The sequence below is a fragment of the Crotalus tigris genome, unplaced genomic scaffold, assembly GCF_016545835.1.
Source record: "Crotalus tigris isolate CLP2741 ecotype Arizona unplaced genomic scaffold, ASM1654583v1 scf7180000023617.9722795, whole genome shotgun sequence".
In the NCBI taxonomy this organism is placed as follows: domain Eukaryota; kingdom Metazoa; phylum Chordata; class Lepidosauria; order Squamata; family Viperidae; genus Crotalus; species Crotalus tigris.
In genome coordinates this window covers 4,434,788-4,449,902 of record NW_024100081.1, presented here as the reverse complement: position 1 = coordinate 4,449,902, position 15,115 = coordinate 4,434,788, and the positions used below count along the sequence as shown (strand labels likewise).

The following is a 15,115-nucleotide window of genomic DNA, read 5'->3' as shown; positions in this document are numbered from 1 at the left end:
TGCTCTTTTTTCCTGCCCTATAGATTCCCCCCCCCCACACTATCTCTCTTTCTTTCCATTTGTAGACTAGATTTGTCGTTGTTTTAATTTATAGTAGAATAACATGAAGGTGAGGATCCTGATAGGAGTGACTTCGTATATTTTGCAACCAGTTGTCAAGTGCTCTGGCACTTGTTTAGTCCAGAAGTTACAGAACAGGAAACTTTATCTGAATTTTATTTAAATTTTATCATCTAATATCTAATTTTTTAGCATGTTATGTTCCTTTTCTTTAGCTTTTTCTCAATCGTAGATAAAACCTTGTTCAAGAATTGTGTCCATTGTTAAAAATGATTCAGAAGAAATGCTTTGGATCTTGTGAGTGTAATGATTGACTGCTACTACTTAAAGAGCCACATTTTTTCCATGCTTTCATTTGAGCCTGAAAAATTATGTGGTTGCTTTAATAAGTTGACATTAAAGAAATTCTTAAAGTAGGCTTAGCCTTCTTTTCAGGCTCAGGCAGAAGCTTGAACAAAAATATGACTACTGTAATGAATAGCAGAGTCCTTGTACAATGCCTGCAGCAACTTTGAAATGTGCACAGACGGTGCATGTTGCACGGCAGAGTGGGCCCTAGAGTTCTTCCTAAAAATTGATACTATTATGCTTTGACTCAAGACCTCAGGAGGAATAGAAATATAGCAAGGTGATCAATGTGTTAATAATTGCCACATAAAGCAAAAAGCCTCATGCTTATTTGCTTTATTATTTACAAGAACATGTAAAGACAGATACAAAAAGCAAAGTGTTTGCTCTGTGGACTAGGGCAGAGGTGCCCAAAAGGGACCGGTTCCGTGGAGAAAGGTTTTTCCACGGACCGGAGGGTGCGTGGTTTTGTGTGCTGCCTGCATCCCACAGATGGGGCTTTGCTTGTTTGCGTGGCTGGTTGCTGACATGCCGTGGCCCGGTACTGGTCCATGGACCAGGGGTCCACTGGACTAGTGAATAAAGAATGATGGATGCCATTTACTTGTGTCAGTTTCAATTTATTTCACAGTAAATTGGGATTGCTAGAGAAAAAGTGGTAGATAACAATAGTTTTGGCTGATCTGTTCTCTTAGAATATTTCTGCAATTTAATATTTGGAAATTCAGCAGTTATTAATTTATTAACCTCAAAACCTTTCAACAAACCAGTCATGATTTAATTGCTTGTAACAGATTGAGCAATTACATGTTAATGTTAAAATATTTCATATTCATTTTATATGTCATTTATATAATAATAATAACAACAACAACTTTATTGTCACTTTGAATGTACACCAATCATCAAAATTTCATTCATTTCCATCAAAATGAAATTTCGTTGCATACAGCTCTCAAAGGTCACCACCTCCAATATACACTCCTTGTTCGTGGCCAGCTCAAGTTTCAGATCGTCCATTTTACTCTCTAGGGAGTGAATGATGGTAAACAGGACAGATGGAAATGGAGCTCTATATGGATTAGCCCTCAAATTAGCTTGTATTTCTGCACGACAATCTCGCCTCCTTTCCTTTTTCTGATCCTGACTGTTCCACCTTTTCCTATGCATGCATAGTTAGGAAGAGAGGAATGAAAAATAATAGAATTTCATCATGTGATGTTTTTGAACTACTGTAAAATGTCTTGATATTTAAAGGAAATGTATTTGTATCTTGGTAATCTGCAAGTACCATCATAAATTTTCATAACTGTCTACTTCACAGGTTCAAACAAGATTCTGGGTGACATTCCTCACAAATGGAGAACTATTTCCAGACAGAGGCTTATAACCTTGATAAGGTTTTAGATGAATTTGAACAAAATGAAGGTGAACAACTTTTGTTAGGACTGGAGACATAAACTGAATTTAGGTCTAGTGTTTGCCTGTATTTCCTATCCACTGTAGTCATCTATCCATTTGCTGGAGAGAGAGAAAAGAAAACAGCACTGGGTAACTTAATATTTTATTAGGTAGAAACACACTTAAATGTTTTGAAATTTTTAGTCTGATATGAATTATGTTCCCATATTCATTGGATAAGAAAAGTTGATAATTATATAAATCAGTATCTTGCTGATAACTAGGACAGCTAAAATGTTAATTGGTGATAACTCAAAGGTAACGGATACACTTCCTGCTATAAAGAACTGTAACTTTCCATTACCTCTTGTTATTCAAGTTCACAATTATAACTTAAGTATTAAGTATACACTTAAGTATACTTAATACAGAAAGATGTCCTGCTACTAGCATTTATGATCATAGATTGCTAATTCCACTACCTCATGATAAGATTGGAGTTGAATCTTCTGTAAGTTTGCATACTGCATTCGGTCTGGTAACAGCGGACTTCCCTTCTTTTTCCTTTCTGTGGCAGTCGCTTTGAATTACGTAACTGTGGACAGAATTGTGGAAATTCTTTTGTGTGAGGAAGCTTTAATGTCAAGGGCTTGGAGACACATAGGAAGCAATTTGATGGGGCATGTGTACCAGTTACAGGCAGAAGGGATTAAGGCCTCTATTACCTTTTGTTTGCACTGGTCCTTCATAAAAATCCCAGAATAAAAATTTAAAATTTTTGTCTGTTTTTAAAAATCATTTGATGGAAATAGTGGTTGTGATGGTCTTGCTTTTACTGTATGTGCTCAGTGTTGAGCAATCTTTTATTGGGGTCCCTCAAATTACAGCTATTTGGGCTCAGTAGACCCTTTTATTTCTTTGAGGATAGCTAGTTACTAACTATATTGCTTAGAAATATTCAAAATATAGGAACAACCCACATGCTTAGGAAAGAAAAAAAAAACATTTTTGTTAAAATAGGTGTAAATGTATTTTTGCTATTAAACAAAGATACAAAGTGTTCTGGATGTTTATATAGCACCAGGATATGTTAAAGTTTCACAGGGCATTTTAACTTTAAATTCCTAATTAATTTATGCCTGTGATTGATTTAGTCTCTATTATTGTCTTATACACAGCTGAGTTGGAGCTGCTTCCCATTTTTTTTATCTCAGCAGGAGGCCTTCACAGTTCATCTTTTCCAGATTATTTTTCTGTAAATGGTTTCCATTTTCATTTGAAATTGCAGTTTTGTTGTGCTAGGATTAAGGTTTTAAACCATTGGTTTTGTGACTGTTTAAAAAGATTTTGATGAGCTTAAAATTATCTTAGGAAAATGGCAAAAGAGAGGAACTAGGATTTAAAATGCACTTTAAAAATTCATTTATTTGTTTGTTTATTTTCCACATTTCTTAACTATCCTTCTCCCTCAGAGAGGAGCTCTGGGCCATGTACAATATAGTCAATATAATTAACATTAAAATCAGAATAATTTAAGATGTTGTAAGTTCCTCTGTAATAAAGAACTTGAGGTGGATAGGAATGATAATTTTATAGATATATAAGGTAATAACTTTGTGGTACATCCTTTATATCTTTGTATTCCTTTATATTCTTATATGTTCCATTCTCTTACATGGAGGTTTGTAACTTCAAAACTACTAAGCAAACAAATAATTAAAGTCTTGCTGGATCATACCAGTCATTGATCAAATTCATCATTTTGTTTTCTGAGGCTGACTGACTATGTACTTCTAAGAAGCATACAAGTAGACTGAAATAATAGTCTGCTTCTAATTTTGCTTCCCAGGAACAGAGATTGAATGGGTTACTGCCTTTTAATCTGAAGATTCTATCTAGGAATCAAAATTAACAACTCTTGATAAAACTATCCTTTATGAATTAGTATTTTAAGGATATATAAACTAGTGACCATTATGACAGCAGATTCTGTATATTAATAAATAGCACTTAAGAGAAAAATATAGCCTTTGGTATTTATTTTAGCTGTCATTTTGGGAATAATGTTTATTCACTAATTTGACTGATTTTTTTTTTCATATAGAGCAGGGGTGGGGAACAATAAGGAACAACAATGGCCATCATTCCTTACCCCTGATAGGGAGTAATGGAATGGAAATAGTTGTTTCTTTGTAATTGGAACATGGTAGCTGTGTTATAACACATGGGTCAATTGATTAATTTTCTTTTTGTTCAGTTTTACTACTGAAATTTATTTATTTTCTAGCATTGTTGGATATTCTCTGTTGCTTTGCAGCTTTGATAAAAGGAAAATTATGTATCTTTCATGTGAAAGAAGATAAATGTGTCCAAATTATTTAATTGAATACAGAATAACAGAGTTGGAAGGAGCTTGGAAGTCTTGTAGTCCAACTTTCTACTCAGGCAGGAAACCCTATGCCCTTCAGACAAATGGTATAGAGTTTCCTGCCTGAGCAAGGGGTTGGACTAGAAGACCTCAACCCTCTTATTGTGGTAATAGTGTTTTTATTTCTATTTACTAGTTCTATTTACTTCTATTCTATTTATTTTGTTTATATTTTGTAAATGTTAGTATCTGTGTTCAGTTTAATGCAAATTGATTTCAATCAATGTTTTTTTCTTTGTTAGATGAAGCTATTTCACCTACATTGTTGGAAGCAAAGTGGAGTCAGATCCTAGATCCTCCGCCTCATCGACTGACTTTAAACCCAGCTCTAGCCAGTGTAAATGAATCAACCATTTCTAAGTGTCCAGAGAAATTGAAATCCTTTTCCCTGTCACATATAGCCACTACATCTATAGGAGGAGGGGATTACTGTTTTAATGGCAAAAATTCTAATATGAGCCAAGAACACACAAACATGTGGATTGATGACCAGGCAACAACCGATGATCAGTTGGTTATGAGAAACAGTAATCCAAATATTCAGTGTAACTCTGTTGATGATGAAGGGAAAAAACGTGGCAGTATAGACTGTTTACCAGAAGAAAAAAACGTTCTAGTTGTAGCAGTCATGCATAACTGTGACAAAAAAACATTACACAATGATTTGCTGGATTGTAAAAGTTATAGCAGCCCCCCTTTAATGGATACTGTTAGCTTTACACTGGATAATGAAGTTCAACAAACCAATCATCTTCATATTACTGTAAATGGGTCTGTTGAAAAAGATACAGATACTGAAAAAGAACCAGTACTAGCAACAAGTCTGAATGCAGGTGAAGATTCTATTAACCATGATATCGCTGCTGCTGCTGCTGCTGCTATTGCTTCAGATTGCTCATCCAGTGACTCTTCTTTGTTAAAGGAGATTGATAATGCAAATAAAGATACTCACTTCTCACAAACTACTGCATCAGGGATTAGAATTCCCTTTCAGAGGTCATTTGACCCAAGCATTAAAGTGCAAGAACAATATGCATCAGTTGAAGATTTAGATACTGATGTAGTTGCTCAGAAAACAGAACTGGAAATCGAAAGTTCTTCACCTAATACACCCAATGATAGCTTTTCCATAAAGACTTCCATAACAGAGCAGATGGCCTCAAAAGTCCAGTCAGGGATAGCTGAGTTCTCTACAACATGTAAGTTGAATGTACTGGGAAGTGGCAATGATTGTGAACCTTCTGATGGATATTTGACCTCTCAAGATGTTACTGCTGTTGAAAATGAAGCTGGCAAATATGATAAAAAACTCAACACAAGTAAATTATTCAGCACTGCTGCTCATTCATCAGATTGTCAAGAGATGACAAATGAAGAACTGACTCAACAAAATGAAGTGGGAAAACAAATAGACACAGAAAATGAAGTACAGCAGCAAAGATACAGTATCAGTGCAGGTAACAGTGATGGCATGTTAGAAATAGATACTGATTTAAAAGGGTCCTCTATAAATGAGCTTGAAAATTCCAGTCCAATTGATGTCACGGGGACATCATTGTCAAGTGGGCTGCCCAATTATTGTGATTCCTATGGAATACAGAACTCAGTTATTGCTCATATTCCAAAGACTTTGCCCTCCAAGGAAGACTCTGTAACAGAGGAAAAAGAGATAGAAGAGAGCAAATCAGAATGCTATAGTAACGTTTATGAACAAAGAGGAAATGAAGCCACAGAAAGAAGTGGACCCACTTCGAACTGCTCTGGTGACCAAATGAGAAAAAAATGTTTGCATAATCTCTGCAGTCAGATTCCATCTGAATCAACTGAAGCATCAGTAAAATCAGCAGCTCATTTACAATCTCTCAGTGTTCCTTTTGGTGGTGCCCGACCAAAACAGCCTACAAATCTTACACTACAAATTCCAAAGCCATTATTGGATCATTTACAGAATGACTTGGTTCCTCCAAACTGTGGTGGAAATAGTAAAAATAAAAATGATATAAGTGAAAAAATAAAAGTAAGCGAAAACGTAGCAACAAATATATATGCTGATGAAACAGTGCAGAATGCTCTGGTCACAGATGCAAGTGGTAAGCATGCAGATGACTATGATTCTGTGATTTCCAGTACTTTGTGCCTTGCAACAGCCTCAGATAGCCCTGACAATGATCTTGGAGCTGGCCAGTTGGGTGTTCATACAAGAAAGCCATTTACTACTTTGGGTGAAGTCGCTCCAGTTTGGGTCCCAGATTCTCAAGCACCAAACTGTATGAAATGTGAGGCCAGATTTACATTCACAAAAAGAAGGCATCATTGCAGAGCCTGTGGAAAGGTAGGCTTACATTTAATTGGAAAAATCTTATAAATAATAGGAGGCCTAGAGTTCAAATAGCCAATTCTAGCACTCGGGTTTTCTGAATGTTTTTGATGTTATTTTCAACAATAAATTGTATTCATTTTTTGAAAATTGCTGAAAGAAAATTAATGACTTAATGCAGGTAATTCCTTTTTTAAAAGAAATATGCACAATTGCTTTAATATGTTTATTTGCATTAGTACCGGTAGTACTCTGGTTATGACCATTAATTCAGTGATTGCTCAAAGATATTGCAGCACTGAATGAGCAGGACCTATGACCGTTCCTTGAAGTTGTGGCCGTTGCATTGTTCCTGTGGTCATGTGATTACAACAAGGGCACTTGGCAACCAGTTGGCAATTGTGATAGTTACAACACTCTATGCTGCAATCACTTGATTGCCATTTGTTGCTTCCTCTGTTGACTTTCAACAAGCAAAGTTAATAGGGAAGCTGACAGGAAGTCACAAGGCATGCCTGCAGGTCCCACCATGTTTTCAGTCACCCATGCATCCACCCACCTGTCCGTGATCCTAAGCACCTGCATGTGCTCCGTAGCACCTGCCCATGGTGCCACTGGTGGCACTTAACCACCTGTTCCACTGCTCTTGCCTGTTGGCCTCCCTCTTCTTTCTACACTGTGATAACGTGAGGCCCTCACCTAACAACCTGTATGATCCTGGGGTAATGGGCAGCAAGTGAGACTGGATTGGCAGTTAGAATAAAATTAATTTTTCAAGGTTATTTCAAGTCAGTATATGATGATAATATGTTTTAACAATTGAATGAGGATCACGTCCATTCTCTGTCATGAAATCTCTTGGAGGAGTTTGGGCCAGTCACTATTTCTTAATCCGTCTTGATCTGTTGCCGTGGGGGAAAATTTTTGTTATAAAATTATTCAGTCTAAAATATGTATAGTGCATAACATATATAATGTATAATATAATATATAATGACTTTTTACATGAGCATTAAGCAATTTTGTTTTATTCTGTAGAAAAAACTAGAACATGCTTGTGTTGGAAATATAGATATTCTGTCCAAATTATTTTAATTAGATGTAACGTAAATATATTTTTCTTATTTTACTTAAGGTTTTCTGTGCAGCGTGCTGTAATCTGAAATGCAAATTGCTGTATATGGATAGAAAGGAAGCCAGAGTATGTGTAATTTGCCATTCGGTACTTATGAATGGTAAGTAATGTTGTTGAAACAATACTCAAGTTTCATTACTTTGTGGTTAATGGAGCCTTTCTAATGTATGAGTGGGGGCTGTTGTGCAGTCCGGTGTAATTTATTTTCATATTAGACATAATTTTAATGAGAAAGCTATTTTCAGAATGATACCAGTAATAACTCTAGTATCTAGTATGTGCCATTGAATTATTGGAGAACGTAACAATTTCTGAAAATGATATGTAGCAAAAAGGCTGGAAATAAAGGCAGTGGCTGGTGTGTTGCCATGAAAAGATTTTTGTCAAAATAGGTGAAAATGGCTGTGTATAAGAGCATGTTTCTGTCTGCTTTGTAGAAGTGAGAGTTGGATACAGTATGTTAGGAGAAACAAAGGTAAATTGAAAGTGTGTGAATAGCATAGTTAAGACGTATGTATGGTAAAACAAGAAAATATGTGATCAAAACTGAATGGTATTCAATGACTTTGGATTGAATACAAGGGTAAGTTAGCACAAAGAGCGATGAGTGAAGATCACATCACATCACACACACACAGAGACACAAGAAAAAGTAAAAGTGAATGAATTGAGAAGAAAAGGGAAGACTGAGAAAGCTGTAGTTGGTTGAAGTTCCTCAGAAAGAAAGAAATGGGAAGTTTAAAGAATAAAATGCAGTACAGAAAATGTATAGACGTAATAGAAGCCAAAATGTTTTGCATGGATGGGAAGGAATAGAGAGAGATATTAAACGGTTGTGGTGTAAGCTAGATTTAGCTTTTATTTGCTTTTCTTTCCTCTCATACCTTTAACTTTTTTGCTTATTGCTTCTCATTCGTTTTCTGTACTTTCCGTAACTGTGCTTACCCAGAAAGGGAGTAGTGCAATGGGTATGTATTTTCTATAGCGCTTGTCATATATATTGGCCTATGGTAAATGGATTGGATCCACATATGTACAGATCCAGCTGTCAGTTGTAGAAACCTACTTTGACGTGCTAATGAAAGATCTTCCACATTTGTCATGAATGAAAAATATTTATCACAAAGTATACATTCTGAAGACCAGGTACCATTATTTCTGCTCTCTGAACTATAATAATAATAACAATAATAACAATAATAACAATAACAACAACAACAATAATAATAATAATATAAAAATAATAATAATGTTGGAATGGACCTTGGAGGTCATCTAGTCCAACCCCCTGCTCAGGCAGGAAACCCTATACCATTTCAGACAAATGGCTGTCCAGTCTCTTCTTAAAAACTTACAGTGTTGGAGCATTCACCACTTCTGGAGGCAGGTTGTTCCACTGGTTAATTGTTCTAACTGTCAGGAAGTTTCTCCTTAGTTCTAGGTTGCTTCTCTCCTTGATTAGTTTCCATCCATTGCTTCTTGTCCTGCCTTCAGGCGCCTTGGAAAATAGCTTGACTCCCTCTTGTAAGTTTAAAAAGATAAACATCATTTAAATCTGCATAGCATAATCATATTAATTCATTTCTCCTACCCAAAGTAGGCAGGGCAATAAATAGATTTTATAATAAATAACAGTGTAACTACTTTTGAGATTAATTTACTAAGTTAAAACAAAATCACAAACTGATATCAATCATGCATGCTCTAATGCTCACCTGATTGGATTACTGTATGTGGAGCTGACTTTAGGACAGGGGTGTCAAACTGCATGATACAAGGCCACGCCCACCCCAGCTCTGACAATGCAAAAAAAGTCGTGATACATTGCCACACATCACGTGATGTGTGAGTTTGACACCTGTGCTTTAGGAGATCATCTGGAAGTTAGCTACAGCTGGTATTGAATGAGGCAGCCAAGCTCCTAGGGTAGGGGTGTCAAACTGCCAGCCAGATGCATCATAACAAAACCGTGCCCACCCCATTGCTGGCAATGGCAAAAAAGTTACGATACGTTGTGATACATCATGTGACGTTGCGAGTTTGACACCCCTGTCCTAGGGGAACAAGCCAAACACTGTTGAATTACACCTATATATAACATCTATAATGTTAAGTTGTTATGTTTATTGCCAGTAGGTTGTGAATTCTGTTCAAAAGGCTAGTAGTTTCCTGTCACTGTTAGCATGGTATTGGGCTATATCAGGCAATGCTGGATCAGAACTAAATCTACTCATTTATAGAAGGCCTTTTGAAATTTGAGGAATCTGGAGTAGAGATGAAATAACACACCCTCTCTGTAGTAGCCTCTAGTTTGTGGAATATTTTCTGTGTATATTTAATAAACCAAATGCAATTTATTAATGTCGTCCCGTCTCAAGTTCTGTTCCTCTGCTCTATCAGCTTCTGGACTTTTGGCTTCTCTCTATAAGTATTGAAAAAAAATCTTGTAGCAGTCTTCACTACATAAGGACAAATTCAGTCATAATTCAGCAAACATTGTTTGACAAATCTAGCCAAATTGTTATTAAAAATCTATTATTAGTAGCCTTGGCTCTGTGATCCTAGTTTCACGGTGATAATAATTCCATAATGGTAATCTGAAATAATTAATTCTTTTAACTTAAGCACTTCCTTGCTCTGTTTGCCTTAACTTTAGTTGCTATGGCTAGTGAGTTCATTACATTACCTCTGTATTTCTAATAAAAGGAAAACAAGGACTTATTAAATTTAATTTTACATGATAACAATTTCCTTTCTTGTATTTTTATCTTTTCTTAGCTCAAAGCCTGGAGAATATGCTGAGTGCCCCTAGTCCGAGCCCCAATCCTAACAATCCTGCTGAATACTGTTCTACCATTCCTCCCTTGCAGCAAGTCCAGGCTTCTGGAGTGCTGAACTCTCCACCACCTACTGTTATGGTCCCAGTGGGAGTCTTAAAGCATCCAGGTACTGAAGGTATGGATCCTTGAAAATGTATGCCTCCCTGGTCAGTCCGGTTATTAATTTCAGTCGCCTCATAAAATTTAGCTTAGGCCAAACCTATCTTATTTCAAATTACCCTTGGGACTGTGAGTTTCCTCAGCAAATAATTATGCCTCTTCTTTAAACCATGAAATCTAGGTGACGACTGATCTCATGGAGTTGTATAGTCATCTTACACATGTGTGAGTGATAATGAAAACATATCTGCATAACTTACCTGGGGTGTAATTCAAACTTGTTCCTGTGACGTTTGGTTAATTGTGGTCTTGGAACGCTTACAAATATTGTTCAGCTTGCGTTAGAAAATATATTTCTGTATCACTGTTTTGCATTTAGCTTCATTTCTTCTCATGCATGTATTTCTTTCATAAAACTAATCTCATATTTCTATGTAGTGACTCAGCCTAGAGAACAAAGACGTGTTTGGTTTGCTGATGGGATCTTACCCAATGGCGAAGTTGCTGATGCAGCCAAATTAACAGTGTCTGGAACAAGTTCCACTGGAGCACTTGCAGTATCACATGATCCAAGCAAGCCCATAAGCAACAACACTTTGCCAGAAGAGGTGAATGACTGCCCTTCTTTATTATATAATATATTGTGTACTATTCATGGCATAGGAAAGAGAATGCTTTAGATTTCCTTGTATACAGCATAGAACCAATTTGATGTAGTGGTTAAAGCACTACACTAGAAACTGTGAGACTGTGACTTCTAGACTGGAAAGCACCCCTCCCCCCAAAAAACCCAAAATAAAAAACAAAACATGGTTAATAGTATATAACTTGAGCATACTTGAACAGCATGGGAGATGACAACAACAACAATAATAGTAATAATAAAAAATGCTGCATGACACTTGGTGACTCAGGGGGCTTATAACAAATCAATAAAACATAAAAGATAATACTAAAAGAAGATGGCAAGCATGATGAAGTGAAGGGTCTCACTCTTTCTCAACAAAGGCTTGAGTGAAAAGCTATGTCTTTTGTGGCTCTTCTAAACAACAGAATGTAAAGGCCATCTGGATCTTTGGGGAAGAGCAAACTCTACTACAGAAAAGTTGCACATCCAGTGTCTTCATAAATGACATTGTTTAATTGAAGGAATTTGGAATGTGCCAACTCTGCAGGATTGAATCAGCTGGATAGATGTTATGGGAGATAGGTAGTTCCTCAAATACCCAGGCCTTGTAGGAGTAATAATAAATTGCAACCAGAAGCAAACCAACAAGTGGTGCAATTTGCAAAACAGAAGTGCTTCATGGACATACTGAGGCATGACCATTATTATTTATGCTGTTGTATTCTAGAATAGTTGAAGTGAAGTTGGGTGGTCTTCAAGGTAGCAATATGTAGAGCACACTGAGTTGTCAAACCCTGAGATGACTAGAGCATGAGTGATCCTTGATCTAGGAAACAGGACAACTGGTACACCAGATGGAGTTGTGCAAAGGTCTTCCTTGCTACTGCTGACACCAGCTTGTCAAGCAGGAGTTGTGAGTCCCAGAAGTCCCCCAGATTGCATATCATCCTTGAAGAGAGAACTGCTACTTCATACATGGTGAAAGATGGAATATCCCCAGATCTGGACGGCCAATTCAATCACAATCTTGACAGAATTGAAACAATGGGAATGAGAAATTAATGAAAATGACCCCCATTCTTTCAGCTTAACATCTATGGTAACTCTAAATCATGTTTTGTATATATTGTAGAAATGAATTGTTTTTGTATCCATGTATAAGGAAATTATTCTATCAGATTATAGATATAGATGAATACTATTGTCTCGATCCTCTTACATAAGATCTTACTGCAGTTTTTGTACCTTTTATTTGTAAAGTGAAGATTAGATTAAGGTTTACTTAATTTAAATTATTCGATATAGACAAATTCCAATTAACTCTGGGCAATATACAATAAAACCAACAGAATAAAAACAGAATACTGTAATTATAAAAATATCCAACAAAAAATGATGATGGATCTGATTAACTATAGCCACACACAATCTGGCAGAAGCCCGAAGAACCCTTATCCAAGGTCTGGGGAAAAAGGCATTTCAGAATGCCAGCAAGGTGAGAGTTACATAAATATCAGATTGAATCTTGTTCCAGAAGACAAGCAAGAGGACATAGAAGGTATGTATCCGGCCCTTGAGGGATGGCAGTGTTTAATTGAAGGGACTTAAAGTGTTCCAACTCTCTTGGATCGAACAGACCAGGCTGATACCATGGAGGACAGATGATCCCTCAAGTAGCCAGGCCCTATGACATATAAGGTTTTATAGATCATGAGCAAAACCTTGGAAGCGTGCAGGTAACTAGCCTAGCTTGTTGAAGCTGTCACATGGGCATATAAAGGCATGCTCATCACTGCTTGCACTTTGCATTCTAGATCAGTTCTGAGTGGTCTTCAAGGGCAGCTCCAGTCATGTTGTGAAGTGATTAGGGCTTGACTTGCTATACCCAATGTTTTTTGTTATATCTTGTAGACTGAAAACACACTTGCATTTTCAAGAAATATAACTCAGGTTGGAAGTCCCGTTGGCAGTGCAATGAATCTTATTCCAGAAGACGGGCTTCCTCCAATTCTCATCTCTACTGGGGTAAAAGGAGGTGAGTGGTGGATGCTAGTGTGTAAATGAAAAATACAATATTATATCGAATAGAAATTTCTTCAACTTGTCTTTTAATTAGTGGTGGATAAGATTGTCTTTTAATAAGTGGTGGATAAGATTATGCCTAACGAGGGTGCTGTTATTTGTTTTACACAAGTGGGAATTCTGTGGTAGCACTATGTTTGTTAATGTATTAGAAATCAATGGAGAATATGGAAATGTTCATTAAGAAATAATAAAGATAATTGCGAGAAATAATATCTTTGTTAATCAGCATAGCACCAATTTTTGTGACAACTTATAATTGTTTAAATTGTTCTAGTATTTCTCAAACATACTGTTTTCATAGCTCTTGGGGTTTTGCTCATCATAGTTTTTCAGATCCAGACATTTTAGAAATGTCATCTGTTTATGTTTCCCATGTATGGCAGTTTTAAATTAAAACTAAAATGCATTAATTAAACAGTTTAAGGCAAATATTTAAAACCCAAAGCATGCATGCATACATATAATTGCATTACCCCTTCCATAGGTGTATTTAAAGTCACCATAATTGATACTTCATGATTCCCAGGTGGGAGAATATTCTCATAGAGGAGGCTCCTTTCTGTGTAATCAGCAGCTGACAATGTATAGACCATGATATAATCAGGAATCCTTCCTGGGGAGACTTTCTGAAGAAATCTAAAGATAAAGAGAATTACTCCAGATATAATCTGGCACTAAGGTTTTTCATAACTTGCAAAATCTTAAATGTGACAGAACAGCTAATAGGTAGACTGCACATTTGTTTCAAGACTGCTACATTCTGTTTATTCGGGTCTTAATTTGCCATCCAGCATTCAGCAAACATCAAAAGTTTGAATTTAAAGAAGCAGAATAAGAAGTGTATTGATCCCTTTGAACTTTGATATTGGAGACTCCTGAAAGCAATATGGACAGCCAAGAAAACAGAAGATCCATCACAAGAAAAGTAATGGATCATCTAACAAACATCAACCCTTAATTCTCACTTGAGGTCCAAATGACCAATCTCAAGTTATGCTACTTCTATCTAAATTCTATCCTACTACAAGGATAGCCCAACACAAAGCTTATTGCAATAACATAAATATAATACTAATTTATAGTAGAAACTAGGCAGTTTTATAAAAAAAAATGAAGTATGTATTGAAGACAAACCCAAAAGTGTCATATAAACAACAGGAGAAAAAGAAAAAAGCTTACAGAAAGGCAGATTTCAATCAGGTGTTAGGAAGAAATTCCAAAACACCTTCTTCAGGAAAACCTGGATAGACATTTGATATAGATGCTTTAATTTGGATTCCCCACTCCCTATCAGAGGATGGAGTTGAATTTGATAGCCTGAATTTCTGTTTCTAATACTATGAGTCTAACATAATAGATTTTCTTGTACTTAAAACCTTGTGCATTTTTCAGCAAATGACACATAATCTTTCTTTGTTTTAGATTATACTGTAGAAGAAAAACCATCTCACATATCAGTGATGCAACAGCTGGAAGATGGTGGCCCTGATCCTCTTGTATTTGTTTTAAATGCAAATTTATTGTCTATGGTTAAAATTGTAAATTGTAAGTCCCAGTTACTTCAAGTTGATAGCGAATATCTATCTATTAACTACATTTATGCTTTGTTGTTATATTTCTGCTAACAAACAATTATTCTTCATTAATGGTGGGCAGGTTCTTAGTAGGTACTGTTTGCAAAAGTTCAGAAAAAAGTTTGTAAGATTTTTTGGAGAGGGTGAGGTTGGGGACACATGAAAATTTTAAATGTCTGTTTATCTGGTAATATGGATTT

The 15,115-nt window shown here is 36.1% G+C and overlaps 1 protein-coding gene across 9 annotated transcripts in view; it reads left to right on the top strand.

Annotated features, from left to right (window-relative positions):
• Nucleotides 1–15,115, top strand: part of ZFYVE9 (zinc finger FYVE-type containing 9) — a 50,046-nt gene that overhangs the window by 19,336 nt on the left and 15,595 nt on the right. For 5 of the 9 annotated variants that reach the window (XM_039320007.1, XM_039320009.1, XM_039320008.1 and 2 more), the window contains 7 exons: nt 1,733–1,836; nt 4,480–6,569; nt 7,690–7,789; nt 10,468–10,644; nt 11,067–11,236; nt 13,168–13,291; nt 14,764–14,886. In XM_039320007.1, coding sequence (XP_039175941.1) covers nt 1,767–1,836; nt 4,480–6,569; nt 7,690–7,789; nt 10,468–10,644; nt 11,067–11,236; nt 13,168–13,291; nt 14,764–14,886 — 2,854 coding nt within the window. In that variant the 5' untranslated portion in view covers nt 1,733–1,766. Of the gene's footprint in view, nt 1–1,732; nt 1,960–4,479; nt 6,570–7,689; nt 7,790–10,467; nt 10,645–11,066; nt 11,237–13,167; nt 13,292–14,763; nt 14,887–15,115 lie in introns of all 9 variants that reach the window. The other 4 variants (XM_039320011.1, XM_039320013.1, XM_039320012.1 and 1 more) reach the window with 2 other exon arrangements.